We start from the raw sequence: 16114 nt of genomic DNA on the forward strand, positions 1-16114 counted from the left end.
AAAACCATTTGCATATTTGTGACAAGTGACTGAAACACATGAATGATTTCTAGTACTACTTCAATCTGAATGTTACTAATTATGACATTTATGTTACATAGTTATGACTAATATTTATTAATAATTTGTAACCCTAAAATCCTAACTGGTCTAGAAAGTCAGAGGAGCACACAACCATGTTGACTTTCTACTACTAAAACTTTCAGACCTGCAATAGCCAATTTCTTTATTGGAGAAACAAAGTAACATTTATAATACCAAATTTCTAAGAACAAGCTTTAAAGCCAGACAGAATTGAATCCTGAATAATATCTTTAGAATCCATGAAAATTTTTCTGTGATTAATTTCATCTATAAAATGACATTATTAATGTTCATGTTTCAAGCCTACAATATTTAGACTAAAAATTGGAGACAAAATATATAATACAATTTTTGAAAAAAGGTGAATAGTTGAATAGGCAAACATTTAACTTCTTTTATAGAATGGGCTCTATCATTTTAGATATGTCAGCAGGTTGCTTACTGGCTAACCACAATTTTCCTCTTTTCTGTGCCAAAGAAAAGCTACACTGTAGCAGCTCAATTATTCTGGTGACCTCAGTCTCCTGGGAAATCCAACTTTAGTCTTTTTTTTCACACTAAAGATCAAAAATTATACCCTAGACCATTACCCAAACTAGGTCACCTGCTTCCTCATGAGCAAGAAAAGAAGGTGTTTTTTTTTCCCCAGTTTTAAATAGTTATAATTTAAGTAATTATATATATTCCTAGTTAAGAAAAAAAAAAACTACCCTACTGTGATCCTTTAAAACCTGTGTTCAGAGCAGAGGTCCAAACAAAGGCTACCACTGTTACAGATTACAGTTCTACCTGAACACCACTCGTACTTACAGGTATAAGGCTAAAAAGATAAACCGGCTACTTCTTTGGGGAGTCAGGAAATAAGAGGTTGCTTCTAGATGGTATTTTATGCTACTTCTACCTGAGATTTACAAATAAAGTATTGCATTTGATTGGACTATTATAATAAACATTTACAATAAAAAAGGAGCAAGAAAGGTCACAGAACTAAATAAAGGTAGGGTAGGAGGTAGACATGGGTCTGGGAGGAGTTGGGAGTGATTATTATCAAAAGACATATGACAGTCTCAATCATTAAAAAACACTTTTAAATACTTCATTTGGTTGTCAATGCATGTATAAAGAGGGTGACATTAAGTTACTGTTTGATTTAATAGAACTATAAATGTTATCTAAGAACCATGCCATTGATAAACCACATGAAGATTGAAGAGGTATGGGATCTTTTTCTTTGTTGTTTTTAAATTTTTTTCCATAGAGTTTCTCTGTGCAACAGCAGCCCTGGCTGTCCTCAAAGTCACAGAGACCTGCCTGCCTCAGCCTCCTGAGTGCTGGGATTACTAAATTACTCTTGCAAACAGGATAGGAAAGTCTGTGAAAATGTCTAAGCATGTGGTGTAAGGTCTTTGTAGATGTCTGCTGTTTTCTTTGCTAAGGTAGTGCCTGCCACATCAGAAATGCTCATCCTGTTTGCTACTTAGACAAGTTATATGAAAAAAGTAATCTCAGTCTTTCAACAATGAATCTGTATATTCTGTTTTGTTCTTCGTAAGGCTGGTGGTCACCATGGGAACAGAGAGAATTATTATATATTTATAGAACACCTGTAACTGCATCTGAAACCTTTTAATATATCAAATTAAGATTAAAAAAAAAAGAACTAATTTGCATTTTATTCTCCCAACAATATCAAAAGAAACAGGTTTTAGTTAGCATCTGTGTGGTTATGGGGATTAAATTTAGGGTCATACACATGGGAAGCAAGCCTCTACCACTGTGCTGTATCTCCAACCCATTTCTATTTTTTATGTTGAGGAGGGTCTTGCTAATAAGTTTAGCCTTGAACTGACTCTGTAACTCAGGTAAGCCTACAACTTTTTCAGTCCTCCTGCTTTGCTCTCCTGTGTAGCTGGGATTCCACGATTTGTCTCTGAAGGTTTCCCTATATCTCACTGTCTCTTTTGCTTTGCTTTGTTTAACCTTTTAGGCAAGGTTAAGTCCTAGTGACAGGAGAGACTGAAAGAAGCCTCAAGTGCTCTAAGAAACAGTCAGAGGCCAGCACAGCACTCTTCAAAACAAGCCCAAGGTTTACAAAGTGCTATAGTACTGCTGAAGGAGTCTCCTCCCATCCCTTATCCTTCTACTCCCCCCTTCCTTCCATATCCAATCCTTGTCCTCACTACAGTTCTCAGGGTATATTTCAAAAGAATAAGTGCTAACCTCAGTTTTTTGGTCTGATCCAAGTCTGGTAATTATACACTGACTGTTAAAATTTCCCTTGCAGTCTAATTCAATGATGTAGCACTCATTTTCTGTCAAACAGCCCAGAGCAATGCTACTGGCTGGGATGTTTGCCTGATAGACTGCAGCATTCTATTATGATTAAACCATCACTTAAGACTTTTTTCGAGGAAGACAGTGACCAAATCTTCTACTTATAAAGAATGTATAATCACTACTAAAAGTTCTAGATACATTTGTTTTATGTGCACTTAGCTTTTACCTGGTGTGTGCACAGGCATGCCTGGAGTCTGCAGAGGTCAGAAGACGGTGTCAGATTCCCTAGAATCGGCACTACAGATGGTTATAACTCACCATGTGAGTGCTGGGAACTGAACCTGGGTTCTCTGCAAGAGCGAAGGTGCTCTTACTTGATGGCCCACTTATTATTTTAAGTAGCTAAATTAAAATATCTAATAGTATTCAAATGAATTTTCATTGTATTCTTGATAAATGTTCTATAGATGTTACCTTTATAATACAGACATAACAAAATATCTCTAATAAATCATTGATAAGTTATATAAAAGAGAGAATTAACTTTTAATTCATTTTCAGACTCAAATACAAAGGTTCTACATACTTCCATTTTAGAGACACTTTAGAAAGTGGTCACTGCTTCTCAGTTCCCCCAGTGTTCTACTATCAGAGCGGTACAGGGGAAAACGTGTAGTTGAGCATGGTCAAAAGCAAGCTAGAGTCCATGGCGCTCCTTTTTGGCATTGGGCAGTTACCAGATTAAAAGGCATCCTGGTAAGTAACACTTAGCAAAATTAAATGAGATGAGTAAGAAACAGAAGCAAGAAATAGGATCAGTAACAAGAAGATTCATTCATACTATTGCAATAATTCAATCCTAAAATACATTTTAAGGTTTTACAAAATACAAATGGTGTCAAAGGTCATTATTCTTCAGAAATTATTCTGAAAAAAATTTAATACAAGATTTCATGAATGTCAGGCTGGCCTTGAACTTACTGCACATCCAAGGTAAACCATCAACCCCTGATATATCCTATATCCCTATATAGGATCTCCTATATCCCTCCAAAGTGCTAAGACTATGGTGTGTGCCTCCATGCCCAGCTTCTGTTATTCTTAAACAACATAGACCTATTCTCGTATTTCACTGTGTTACCCCCATCGCTCTGGCACACCCAACAAGTTCTACCAGCCAGTACACTGCAACCAGGCTCAAAGACAAGCTTTTAGTAAAGCTGCATATTTCTCCTCATGTCCACTGTATTTACAAAACTACCATTGTTCATAATATTGACATCACTTCTAAACATACTAAGAACACACTTGGGGGAACCCCAATTATTGAAAAGCAGGAGCCATGAGAACTATACTTTTGTTTTAGGGCTGATTTAAAAACAAAAACAAAACAATTTTTAACATTTTCATTTGAAAAGCCAGCAATAGCCGGGCATGGTGGCGCACACCTTTAATACTAGCACTGGGGAGGCAGAGGCAGGGAGATTTCTGAGTTCGAGGCCAGCCTGGTCTACAAAGTGAGTTCCAGGACAGCCAAGGCTACACAGAGAAATCCTGTCTCGAAAAACAAAACAAAAAACATAAAACAAACAAACAAACAAAAAACAAAACAAAACAACAACAACAAAAAAGTCAGCAATATTAAAGGTCTTTATTTTTGTTTTGCTCTAGGGGTCCACAATGGTGAAGACACTAGTGAAGTAATTTTTTTTTTCAAGAAATGTGTAACAGGAAAAACCAGTAACAACCCTCCACTTGCCAAAGAAAAACTGCTAAAGACTCTTTTTTTCTTTTCAATAGTGATCTAGAAGTAGACAGAGACTCACAGTCAAACCCAACGATCTTAGAGCTGAATGTTTAGGACTTAAATCTTTTCTCCCAAGTTCAGAAGCAATGGCTGACAACACCCAATAGAATCCAGGTCAGCAAATACTTTTCAAACATGTAAATGTCGCTGGAGCAAAATATGATTACTTGGAAAATATGTCTTATTTTAGTTTGGATCCATAATATCTATCAAAAAAGTTAATTTCAGATCAAGTTTTGTGGCCAATTTATGATTTTAGAACTTTGAAGATTTTACATAAAGATCATGGCCTCCATGGCAAATATCTTAATTCTATTTAACTGACAGTTGGTCTTACAAATCAATTTGAACCTTGTGACTTACCTCCTAAAATTCTATCATTTTCTGCTCCCCTAAAAAATGTTTATCCTACAGCTTGCTCAGAGCAGTGTTGAATTTAACTATTAGAGTTCTTTATGTTGGATGTCTTCTAGCAATTCCTAACTCACAGAGATCAGGGACTTATCCAACTTATTTTGTAGCTCATGTCAATCTATTTAATAGCTACTTATAACAATGTCATCTGATCAAATATTTAATGTATTTGATAAATTAAATATATAGGCATCCTCCTAGCTAATCTCCTTTTCTGTAATAAAATCCCTGTCAAATACAGCATACTAAAAACTTGGGAATGGCTTCACAAAGGTCTATATATAGTGCATGAGGAATTATCTCTGCATTAGTTCTGAGTGAGAAGGTGACACTGAGTTTGTATATTGCCCATTTCCTTGACCAATTTCAATTGAGCACACATTTTCATAGTGATAGTGCAGTCTCTAAACCTTAGTGGTTGTTTTCCCCATTTTTCCTTTTCTCTTATCTGATCTCTTTTTCATTAATGTACTGAACTCTGAGAGTAAAATTTAAAAAAAAATAACTTTTCTCTTGATTTAAAAAGTAAAACAAGGGCTGGAGAGATGGCTCAGAGGTTAAGAGCACTGACTGCTCTTCCAGAGGTCCTAAGTTCAATTCCCAGCAACCACATGGTGGCTCACAACCATCTGTAATGGGATCTGATGTCCTCTTCTGGTGTGTCTGAAGACAGCAACAGTGTCTCACATATAAAATAAATCTTTAAAAAGAAAGTAAAGCAAGCAAGCAAACAAACAGTCATATAAAAACGTGTGCCTTCCCTTAACATTTGAAAGCTTCAAAACAGTTATCAAAATCGTATTTAAATTGCTCCCTATAATAGGTTACATCTTACAATGGCTTAATTCATAATTATAAGGACAATCAAGTATTTATCCTTTTATGGTGCGAGATAAAATATTTTCATATTCAAATCAGAAAATTCTCTATACATTCCTAGTTGAAAGTTTTTTTGTTCTTTTTTTTTTTTTTTAACAGCTCATAAAATATACAATGGAACACTGTTAGGTTTGTAAGTAGCTTAAAAAGATAACATAAAAATCTGAACTCTGTCAATAAAAACTGAGCAGCTATACAAAATATAACTCTCTATTCCCCACCTCTACCCATTTTTGCTGTTTTATAGTTTGGGGAAAGTTGAAGAAATATGTGTTTGAAAAGGAATTAGAAAGTCCTGACAATAACATAGTACAATGATAGAGAATATATCCTTTTGCAGTTCAAGGAATCAAGTCCCAGTTGTAACACTTATACATAGGACATTATACTAGTTAACTTTATATACCTATTTCATCTATGAATGGAGGAAAAAATAGTACCTACCATACCAAACTTAATGAGAATTTTTGTTTTGAGATATGGTTTCCCTATGTAGGTCAGGCTAGCTTTGAGTTCATGATCTTCCTACTTCAGCCACAAGCAAGAGGGGACTATAGCCTATAACTTATAAATAACAAGTATAGTGATAGGAAGAGAAAATAAGGATCCAATATAGAAAGAAATGGGTGACATTAAGTACTAAACTTAATGCAGTATTGTCAATCAACAGTGATCTTAATCACGTTCTAAACACAGATGGTTTAAAGAAATTTAAAAAATGTCATAAATTATTATTATTGTAACAATTATATTTAATTGTTAATTAAAATAATCAGACTTTACTCTTTATAATAATCATTATGTATCTAAAAGTCTAACATCTGTAAACTATTACAATGCCTAAAAGAAACCAAAATAATTTGCAGTTTGAATGTATGGTGAGTACTCAGAATATCTCATCATCAAGATGTATAATTTCTTGATCACATATGATAGTCCATCAAACATCTTATTAGCAATAAAGTACTTTTTTAACAGACACACAGACCATTGAAATAAAACAGATAACCTAGAAACAAACCCATCAACTAGGCCACCTGATTTTGACAAAGAAGCCAGAAGCATACACTGGAAAAAAGGCAGTCTCTTTAACAAACAGTGCTGGAGACATTGAATATCTACCTGTAGAACAGTGTTGTTTCCCTTCCCCCACCCTTTCCAAAAACCATCATAAATCACTTTAAGATACAGGAATAGGGAAGGACTTTTTGAAAAGGTTTCCAGTAGCTCAAGAAATGAAACCAAGAGCATAGCCGGGCATGGTGGTGCATGTCTTTAATCCCAGCACTTGGGAAGCAGAGGCAGGCAGATTTCTGAGTTCGAGGCCAGCCTGGTCTACAGAGTGAGTTCCAGGACAGCCAGAACTTTACAGAGAAAACACTGTCTCAAAATGCCCCTCCCCCCAAAAAAGAAATGAAACCAAGAGCTGATGAGTAGGACTTCATGGAATTATAAACCTTCTGCATGACAAAGCAATTAACAGAGTAAAGAGCCTATAAAATGGGAAGAAATTTTTTACTAGCTATACATCCAACAGGGGATTAATGCAAAAAACAAGCATATACAAACAATAATTTTAATGGCCAAATGAATTGAATAGCCAGCTCTCAAAAGTACAATGGCCAAAGGGTTCCGCATCCTTAGCTTTTGGGGAAACACAAATGGAAACCACCATGCCCGGCTAGTCTATTTCATCCAGTCAGAATGGCTGTAAGCAAGAAAACAATCAACTGAGGCTGGGGAGCATGCACAAGAGGAGAAATCCTTTTTTAATACTGCTAATAGTGATACGACTTAGTGTATCCACTATGGAAATCTGTATTGAAGATTCCTTAACAGACTGAAAATAGAACTACCATATAACCAAGTTATATCACAAAGGATCTAAGTCAGCATATGGCAGATATACTGGCTGGTTGTGTGTCAACTTGACACAGCTGGAGTTACCACAGAGAAAGGAGCTTCAGTTGAGGAAATGCCTCCCTGAGATCCAGCTGTAAGGCATTTTCTCAATTAGTGATCAAGGGAAAGGCCCCTTGTGGGTGGTGCCATCTCTGGGCTGGTAGTCTTGGTTCTATAAGAGAGCAGGCTGAGCAAGCCAGGGGAAGCAAGCCAGTAAAGAACATCCCTCCATGGCCTCTGCATCAGCTCCTGCTTCCTGATCTGCTTGAGTTCCAGTCCTGACTTCCTTGGTGATGAACAGCTATGTGGAAGTGTAAGCCAAATAAACCCTTTCCTCCCCAACTTGCTTCTTGGTCTTGATGTTTGTGCAGGAATAGAAACCCTGACTAAGACAGCAGACAACCTCAACATTTCATGTTTATTTCAGCACTATTTTATTTAAATCTTAAAATCCCATTTACTTTATATGTGCATGTATGCCTGGGTAGGTATGCAGATGTAAGAGTGCATGTGTACAGGTTAGAAACCAACGATGGGAATCAGTTCTCTCCTCCACCCTGTGAAACCCAGGGATTGAACTCAGGTTATCGGGCCCAGCTCGGCAGTAAGCACCTTTACCCACAGAGCCATCTCACTGGCTCTATCTCAACACAATTCACAAGAGCCAAGTTGAGGAATCAGCCCAGATGTCCATCAGCTTATGAACAGATAAGGAAAATGTGAACATACAATATGGTTTTGCTCACTCATGAAGACAAATGTATGCCTTTCTAGAAAATCGGATGGAACTGGGGGTTATCCTGTAAAGCAAAATAAGTCGAACTTGGAAAGACAACTATTGCATGCTCTCTCTTCCGCAGAATATAGCTTTAATAATATAAGATATGAAAGTGGAAGGGGAACTATCCGAGAAAAGTGATCAGCAAGATGGGAAAGAACTGGTAAAACGTGGCAATAGGGTATTGAATATGCTCAAAGTGCAAGATATACATGTATCCTTTGTATAATGAATATATAATAGTTTAAAAAAACTTGGCTCAGTACCTAAGTCAACCAAATACTACATGGAGCTTACCTGTCTTCATCTTTGTCAAAGAGTTGGTAATACTCTCCGCAGGCATTCCAAAAGGCATTGTCCCGAGATTCTTGCCGTCCTGAAGCTGTAGCTCCATTTTCTGATGTTACACGATTCCGTTCTGTCTCCCTTTGTGTAACTCTTGAGTAAGTTGGAGTTAGGAACATGCAGTCGTGGTCTCCATCATAATCGTCACACTTTATTATAGGGTCATCTGAACTGCACTCCTCCACTTCCAAAGCCTCTCTCCATCTCTGAACGCTTCTCTGCTTAGCCTCGTGCCTATTAAAACCAATTTCTTGGTCCACCTGGCTTGAACTTATCACTTTTCTAACTTTGGGCCTTACTACCTGTTCAGGAGAACTTCCATGGTGGTTGGCTCTATCACTAGTATTTTGCTCAACATGGCCTGGAGCACAGTCTGCATCTTCAGTTGAATTTTCTGTCTGTCTTCCCTGATCAGTATCGTCTTGTCGCCTCTTTCTAACAACGCCATCTTCAGAAGACCTCTGAAATTCCTGCCCATTCTGATGGACAAGCTCAGCATCGGCAGTAGAACTTTTCTCTAAAGGTGCTGAATCTAGCTCTTCAAACGCCTCACTTATTTCACCGTTGAGAGAGGGGACTGATGGTGACAGGTCAGCGTAGATCTCTGCCTCTCCATTTTCCAGCTCAAAGACTGCACGGCCTAACCCCTTCTGATGTCTACCACCTTCCACAGCTTCAGCGCCAAGTTGAAGAGAGCCATTCTCATCATGCTTGCTGTCTGGATCATAAGAGTCAGTATGAACCAACATAATTCCATTCTGGACACTTGAGACATTACAAACTGCTGGAGTATGCTCTGTCTCAGTGCGATTATGAAGGTTTGTATTGCTTTCTAAGGTCTCCCTGACTTCCTCACTATGACATACTGTGGCAATGGATGGACTGCTCTCAGTGCTTTGATTCAGTGCTGGACCACAAGTAGAAATTTCTGTTTCACTTTTTTCAACTGTAGGTTCATTTGGTAAAGCAGGATGGACTTGATCCAATGAACTGGAACCTTCATAAAAAAGGATAGAAGAAAACATTTTGGAGGGATTAATTTAGATAAAATTGTATATAATATCTGTTCCATGGAAATCGCATTACTATCTAATTGACAATACACCAAGCACTTCTATATTCTTTAACTTTGCTGCAGTCAGACTGCTTAGATTATGAACTCAGCTCTGATCCCGGAGAGCCTCTCATTACCCTATCCCTTGTGTTTCTGTTGTAGAGTTTGTTTTTAACTTAAATGTCACTATCAAAAATCTTCTCTATGACAAAAAAAAAAAAAAGCTTTCTATATACAGTAAGAAACAGAAGCAGCCAGAGAATAACCTGTCTCCAACTGTTCTCATCTATCTCTTAATTATAAACTAAAAACAAAAAAAGAATCATGACAGATATAATTTTAATAAAAGGTAATAGAGCTATGAGAAATGAGATTCTAATCATACTTTGATGTTAATTAAAAACTTACATTTTAGTTTCTAGACATTCATATTTCTATGCCAAAAATGTATTATTATAATACATTTACAATTTAGGTATTAGAGATACAACTGAAAAATAAAGTGAATATACTGATTCCATTTGTCATCCTTTGTTATAATTCTGACCCCTGAAGAAAATCAAATCTATAACTACTTTAAACTTGACTATCTTTATCATTAATTTCACAAAGATCAGTATTGAGATTTGCTATAATAAAGTAAATAAACCATAGAAATACCTGAAATTTAATCTTATAACAGATAATCCTTCCTCTATGAATGACTTAGATAGCAATTCAGATTCTGACATATAAATGACAAGGAAAATATGCTACTATATCCAGTTTGCTTAGAACCAAAAAAAAAAAAAATTTGAAACCAGAAGACTTTATATAATATACATAACAATGTAACTATTTACAGAATATCTGTATATAACATTTCAAACTACTGAATAGTTAAGGAGGTTTAATTGAATAACTATTACAAGATACCTTGATGTTTATTTATATTGTACAAAATGATGAAAAAATAAGATAGCTCAGTTATCTAGAGGAAGTTAAAAGAAAAGTTAATTAAATGTAGTATGCAGGAAAAACACACTCGGTTCACATAAAAAAGACTTGACATGGCCTAGTTTCCATAAACAAATGGATTTTTAAAAATTCTCAATAAATATTGAGAACAAAATTCTAAAGTTCCTAGGTCTTGTAATTCAGCAAGGCTTGTGGGTAGAAAAAATAATGTTTAGTTACATTCTGCTGTAAAGGTAAATACAGGTGAAATTTAAAAACAAACAGAAAGACTTGGGACAAGAGTTAGCTGGTAGATGTGGCTATGTAATTACCACTATGACAACTAGTTGTATTTCAGTGACTAGTCTTACTGAATCCTCTTCTGTAGTTAATGTACATGTTACTTCTATTAAATTCAATAAAAAATTCAAAATACAACATATACTGTATTTATAGGGAAAACATATAAAGTTTACAGTAAATAACCTTTAAGTGGCTACATGTTACATACCTGAGGTGTTCTCCTTTGGAACATCGTCTAGTTCCAACACTTCATAGTCATCACCAGCCCGACCCAAGCTTCTTTCATGCCTGGTCATACATGGCTTAAAACTGACATACGCATGTCTTCTTCCATATCTCCTGCCTGTGATAGTCTGATATCCTCCTGCTGGTTTAGGCCAAGCAGCCTTGCTGGATTCTTGATCCATTACTGAAAGTATAAATTAAATTAAGAGGGCCAGCAATGACCTTTACTATGGCAACAAGTTGGGGGGACAAGTGCTTCAACAAATATGCTATTATTCACTAAACTATATACCACTGAATAGGCTTTTGTTTAAATGGTGTATGGATGACAAGGAACAACTAAACAGTTATGTACTGAAGCCTAGGGCAAGAATTCTCTAAAAGGGAACAATCACAGAAGAAATCAAACATATGCTATTCCATCTTTAAAATTACAAATGGATGTTATATATAAAGCTTAGAACAGACACCAGCATTTAAACAACATGAATATTAATTCATATTTTACTAAAGAGTATAGTATTATACACATATTGCTTAGTGTGGGTCAAAAATGGGGCCCCGTGTCTGGTCCAGGGCTCTAGCCACTGGGCAAGGTGGGATGAGGGAAGTCTGACTACGTGGCAAACTCCACACTGCCAGTGGGTGGACATTGGGATGTGAGAAGCCGCAGGACCCCACTATGGGTGTAGGGAAGGTGGAGTCCAGGGTCCCCGTGGACCTGCCAGAATTGGCTCAGGGTCTCCAGGCCTGCATGGAGGCTGAGGATGACAGGTTCTAGCTTCTGCCACTGTCTGCTGTGGAAGAGCTGAGAACAGAATGTGGGCCCGTGGGTGGACTCTGGCCCAGGCCAAAGAATAAGGGCAGAGAGGCCTCCCAGCAGGAGGTTAGGGGAAGACCTGCTCCATTGCTCTAGCACTTCGGATCACAATGAGAAGAGGCAGTCTATGGTTTTAAGGTGTTTATTATAGAAAGTCAGAGAGAGGGAGAAGAGTAGAGAAGCAGAGGCTGGCATGGTCATGTTGGGGGAGGGGAGGCGGAAAGAGGGGGAGCAAGAGGGCTAAGAGAGAGGCAAGAGAGTAAGAGAGGAAGGAGGGGGCAAACAGCCCCTTTTATAGTGGGCTGGGCCTACCTGGCTATTGCCAGGTAACTTGGGGAGGAGCATACCTGCCTCTTGCCAGGTAACTATGGGGGTAGAGTCCAGACAGAATACTAGGAGCTTGTGGGGCATTGCTTATGTGACTAATGGCCACACACCTCTCTGTGTGTGGGGGGGGGGGCCCCGCTGTGGGAGGCTGTAGCTGAGACAGGAGCCAGGGACCCAAGGGGAGTGGCCGAATACCTGCAGGCCCTCTTAGGTGGAAGCCACAGCCTACTGGGTCACTGGGGTTCAAGGCCTGTGCTTGACTGGGGACCAGGCTGTCTGCACAGCTCACCACCCCACAGCTTCATCAATTATTTATTATGAATTGTTACAAAAAAGGAAAAAAGTAATCACTTTCCTCAATAATATAAGGATCAACATCTTTTACTACTATTCTAAAAGAATAGCCTCCAATAAATGAAATGTAAGGTAGAAATGAGAGGGTGTTTTATTAAGTTAGAAATTAATCTATACAAATATTAAATAGCTACAGATGTCTTAAAATGAGTCATTACATAAGATCATTATCAGAGGATAACATGTCACATTCAATTTCTACCTCCCAAGTGCTGGAATTAAAACTATGACCCACTTTGCGTGGTTTTACATATTTAAAGTATCGCAGAAATAACAAAGGAATCCTGAACATAGACGCATAAGCTTCCTTACCTGATGGCTCTTTTTCAGTGTACTGTGACATATATGGCAGCGTCTATGATTCCAGTTCAGTAGAATTATGGATGTAATTTGTTTTTTTCTTGCACAGTGAATAAGCTGAGAATAATTCCTATAAAGAAACAATGCATTAACAAAGTATTAGTAATAAAAGAATAAATAAAAATGGCAAAACTAATATTAGTGAAGAATATTGACCTTTTACTTACTTGGAAAAGTATAACTTGCTTTGACCAAAGCAACAGCAAGCAAACAAACACCCCAAGCAATCATGCTGTAAGCAAGTTCTGAAAGAACTTGTAAGTAAGTAATCCAATACATTACTGATGAACCGACTCAGCAGTAGCTAGTTACTTTTTGTATAACTAGATACAAACCTAGACAGATCTGACAAAATGAAAGCCCAGTTATGGAATCCTCCAGAATGGGCTGGCCTGTGGGAATACTTAGGAACATTTTCTTGACTAGTGACTGATGAGAGCATAGTCCACTTTGGTAATGCCACCTCTGAGCAGAAGTCCTGGACTGCAAACTGAGAAAGCACTCTAGTAAGTAGCAGTCTACCATGGTCTCCAGTTCAGTTCCTGCCTGGAGTTCCTGCCTTGCTTTCCTTCAATGATGGACTGTAACCTGTACTCCAAACCAACCCTTTCCCTCCACAAGTTGCTTGTGGTCATTGTTTTTATCACAGTCACTGAGATAAACTTAAAAGAGTGACTTAAGTATGTTAGTGTCTACTATGCTACTTTGGCTTTCCTATAAATTCATTTAGCTCTCATTAGCAAAATTCTCGTTAAGCCTAAAAATACAATCTTCACCTTAAAAATGTTTAATGGGAAACTGAAATATTTAAAGTATACAAATAATTATAACTAAACCAGTAAAGACTACAACTTATCATTCAACAAGGTTTTTTTAAGTTTAACATATTTTTTGTTTAAATCCTTTTAATATTTAAGCACCAAAACTAACACCAATTTTCTATCATCAACACAAAATTATTAGGTAAGCATTCTACAACTAGGCTATTATACCTGACTATTGTTACTTACATCAGAGAGCACATATCTACATTCATTCATAAAAATCACATATTGTGGAATATGCCATTTTCTAATGCATCTGGATCAAATCAAAGGCATATGTAGAAATCATAATTTTACCATGCTGCCAAAACCCACAGGTTCATTCGCATTACCACTGCTTTCATAAGACAGTGACATAACCTGACCTCAGCAATCACTGTGTAGTACATATGTAGTACACGGCAATCTTTAAAAACCCTCACAGCTTTAAGTTTACATCACAAATTTCTTTGATCCAGTCTTCTTAGGACAGCCTATATTCAAACATGTTCCAAACAGTATTTTCAGATCTGAGAATATAAGAATTATAAAATGAATGGATTTATCTGTGGACCTAAGACTACAGTGCTAAACACAAATAAAATAAGGAATACATACATACTATATTCCTTTATTTTAGATAAAGAAGAACTGTCTTAGGGTTTTACTGCTGTGGACAAGGCAAGTCTTATAAAGGACAACATTTAGTTGGGGCTTCAGAGGTTCAGTCCACTATCATCAAGGTAGGGGCATGGCAGAACCCAGGCAGGCATGGTGCAGGAGGAGCTGAGAGGTCTACACCTTCATCTGAAGGCTGCTGGCAGAATACTGACTTCCAGGCAGCTAGGGTGGGGATCTCAAGCCCACGCCCACAGTGACACACCTACTCCAACAAGGCCACACCTCCCAATAGTGCCACTCCCTGGGCCAAGCATATACAAACTATCACAGAACAAAGAGTTATTAGAGGAGGAATTTTATTGAGAAGGAATCATTGACTCAAAGATCAGAAAAGATGAGGGAAACACTGGGAAAGAACATTCTAGGTATAAAAAAAGGTTATATAATGCAACTCCCCACAGAGTCTCCCACAGGCTAATGGGAGAAATGTGGGCTTTTACTCTGAGACTGAAAACCAGTGAACAGTCCTGAGCAAAGAGACTTCATCTGACTTCTGTTTTAACCTGGCTACTTTGTCAAATATCTTAAATGCGCAGGGGAGAAAAAGGCCACTGTCAGGAAGCCTGGGTGTAATGTCAACAACAGAAGATCTGAGTGCTTTAGACTAGGGTAAAGATGAGCAGTGAGAAAGAGGTCTGACATACTGTAAACTAGAGGCGACATTACGGATACAAGACAGAAAAGAAGGCACAGGGTTCATTTTGAAATCTGAGCAGCTAGTGTTTGACACTAAGTGACAAAGAAAAAGCTGCAAATTTGGACAAAATACCTTGTTTAGTTTTGAATGTGTTAAACAAAAGAGAAGTACTACACATTAAATTGTGTTAAATCTAAGACTGGACTTAACTGGAGAATTTTGAGCAATCAGTATAATTTTGAGGTTTTTACAGCACTAAGAGGACAAGCCTCAAATGTGAAGACAAACCAACAGGAGAGGCCAGTGAAGAGAAAGGGACTGAGCAGTGTAGATGTGGAGAAGAAATAATTTCAAGTGTGCTTTTCAGAATACAGTCCAAGAATGAACATCAATACACCCACAAAACCTTCAACCCACAAACTCTCCTGCCTACAAGATATGCAGAGATAAAGATGGAGCAGCCAACCAATGAGTGGCCCAACCTGAGACCCATCCCATGGGAGAGAGCCAACCCCTGACACTATTAATACTGTCTGCTATGCTTGTATAACTGTCTCCTGAGAGGCTTCACCCAACAGCAGAAAGAAACAGATCCAGAGATCTACAGTCAAACATCAGGTGGAGCTCAGGGAATCTTGTGGAAGAGCCAGGTGTAGAATTAAATGAGCCAGAGCAGTCAAGGAAACCACAAGACCTAGAGTCAACTAACCTGGGCCCATAGAGGCTCACAGAGACTGAACCACCAACCAAAGAGCTTGAATGACTGGACCGAAGGCTCCCCACACATTTGTACTATGTGCAGCTTGGTCATCATGTGAGTTTCCTAACAACTGGAGTGAGGGCTGTCTGTGACTCTTGCCTGCCATTGGATCCCCTTCCACTGGCTGGACTGTCTACTTGGGCCTCATTGGGAGAGGCTGTGCTTAGTCCAGCTAAGACTTGATGTCCCAGGGCAGGACAGTAACCAAGTGGAGCTTGCCCTTCTCTGAGAAGAGGGGGTAATGAAGTGGGGCGGGATTTGTGAGGATGAGACTGGGGAGGAAGGGGCTGTGACCAGGATGTGAAGTGAATAAATTAATGAAAAAAAAAAGGTGGAGCTATGTGAGATTTTTGAGTACATTGAGAAAA

At 38.0% G+C, this 16114-nt stretch overlaps 1 protein-coding gene across 2 annotated transcripts in view; it reads right to left on the reverse strand.

Moving 5' to 3' along the window:
* Pja2 (praja ring finger ubiquitin ligase 2) overlaps window positions 1–16114 on the reverse strand; it is a 50878-nt gene that overhangs the window by 19178 nt on the left and 15586 nt on the right. For both annotated transcript variants that reach the window (NM_144859.2, NM_001025309.1), the window contains exons 2-4: window positions 12818–12935; window positions 10988–11188; window positions 8439–9483 (exon numbers count right to left, since the gene is read on the reverse strand). In NM_144859.2, the coding sequence (NP_659108.1) occupies window positions 8439–9483; window positions 10988–11188; window positions 12818–12848 (1277 nt within the window). In that variant the 5' untranslated portion in view covers window positions 12849–12935. The remainder of the gene's footprint in view (window positions 1–8438; window positions 9484–10987; window positions 11189–12817; window positions 12936–16114) is intronic.

Source organism: Mus musculus, chromosome 17 (genome assembly GCF_000001635.26).
Source record: "Mus musculus strain C57BL/6J chromosome 17, GRCm38.p6 C57BL/6J".
Taxonomy (NCBI): Eukaryota; Metazoa; Chordata; class Mammalia; order Rodentia; family Muridae; genus Mus; species Mus musculus.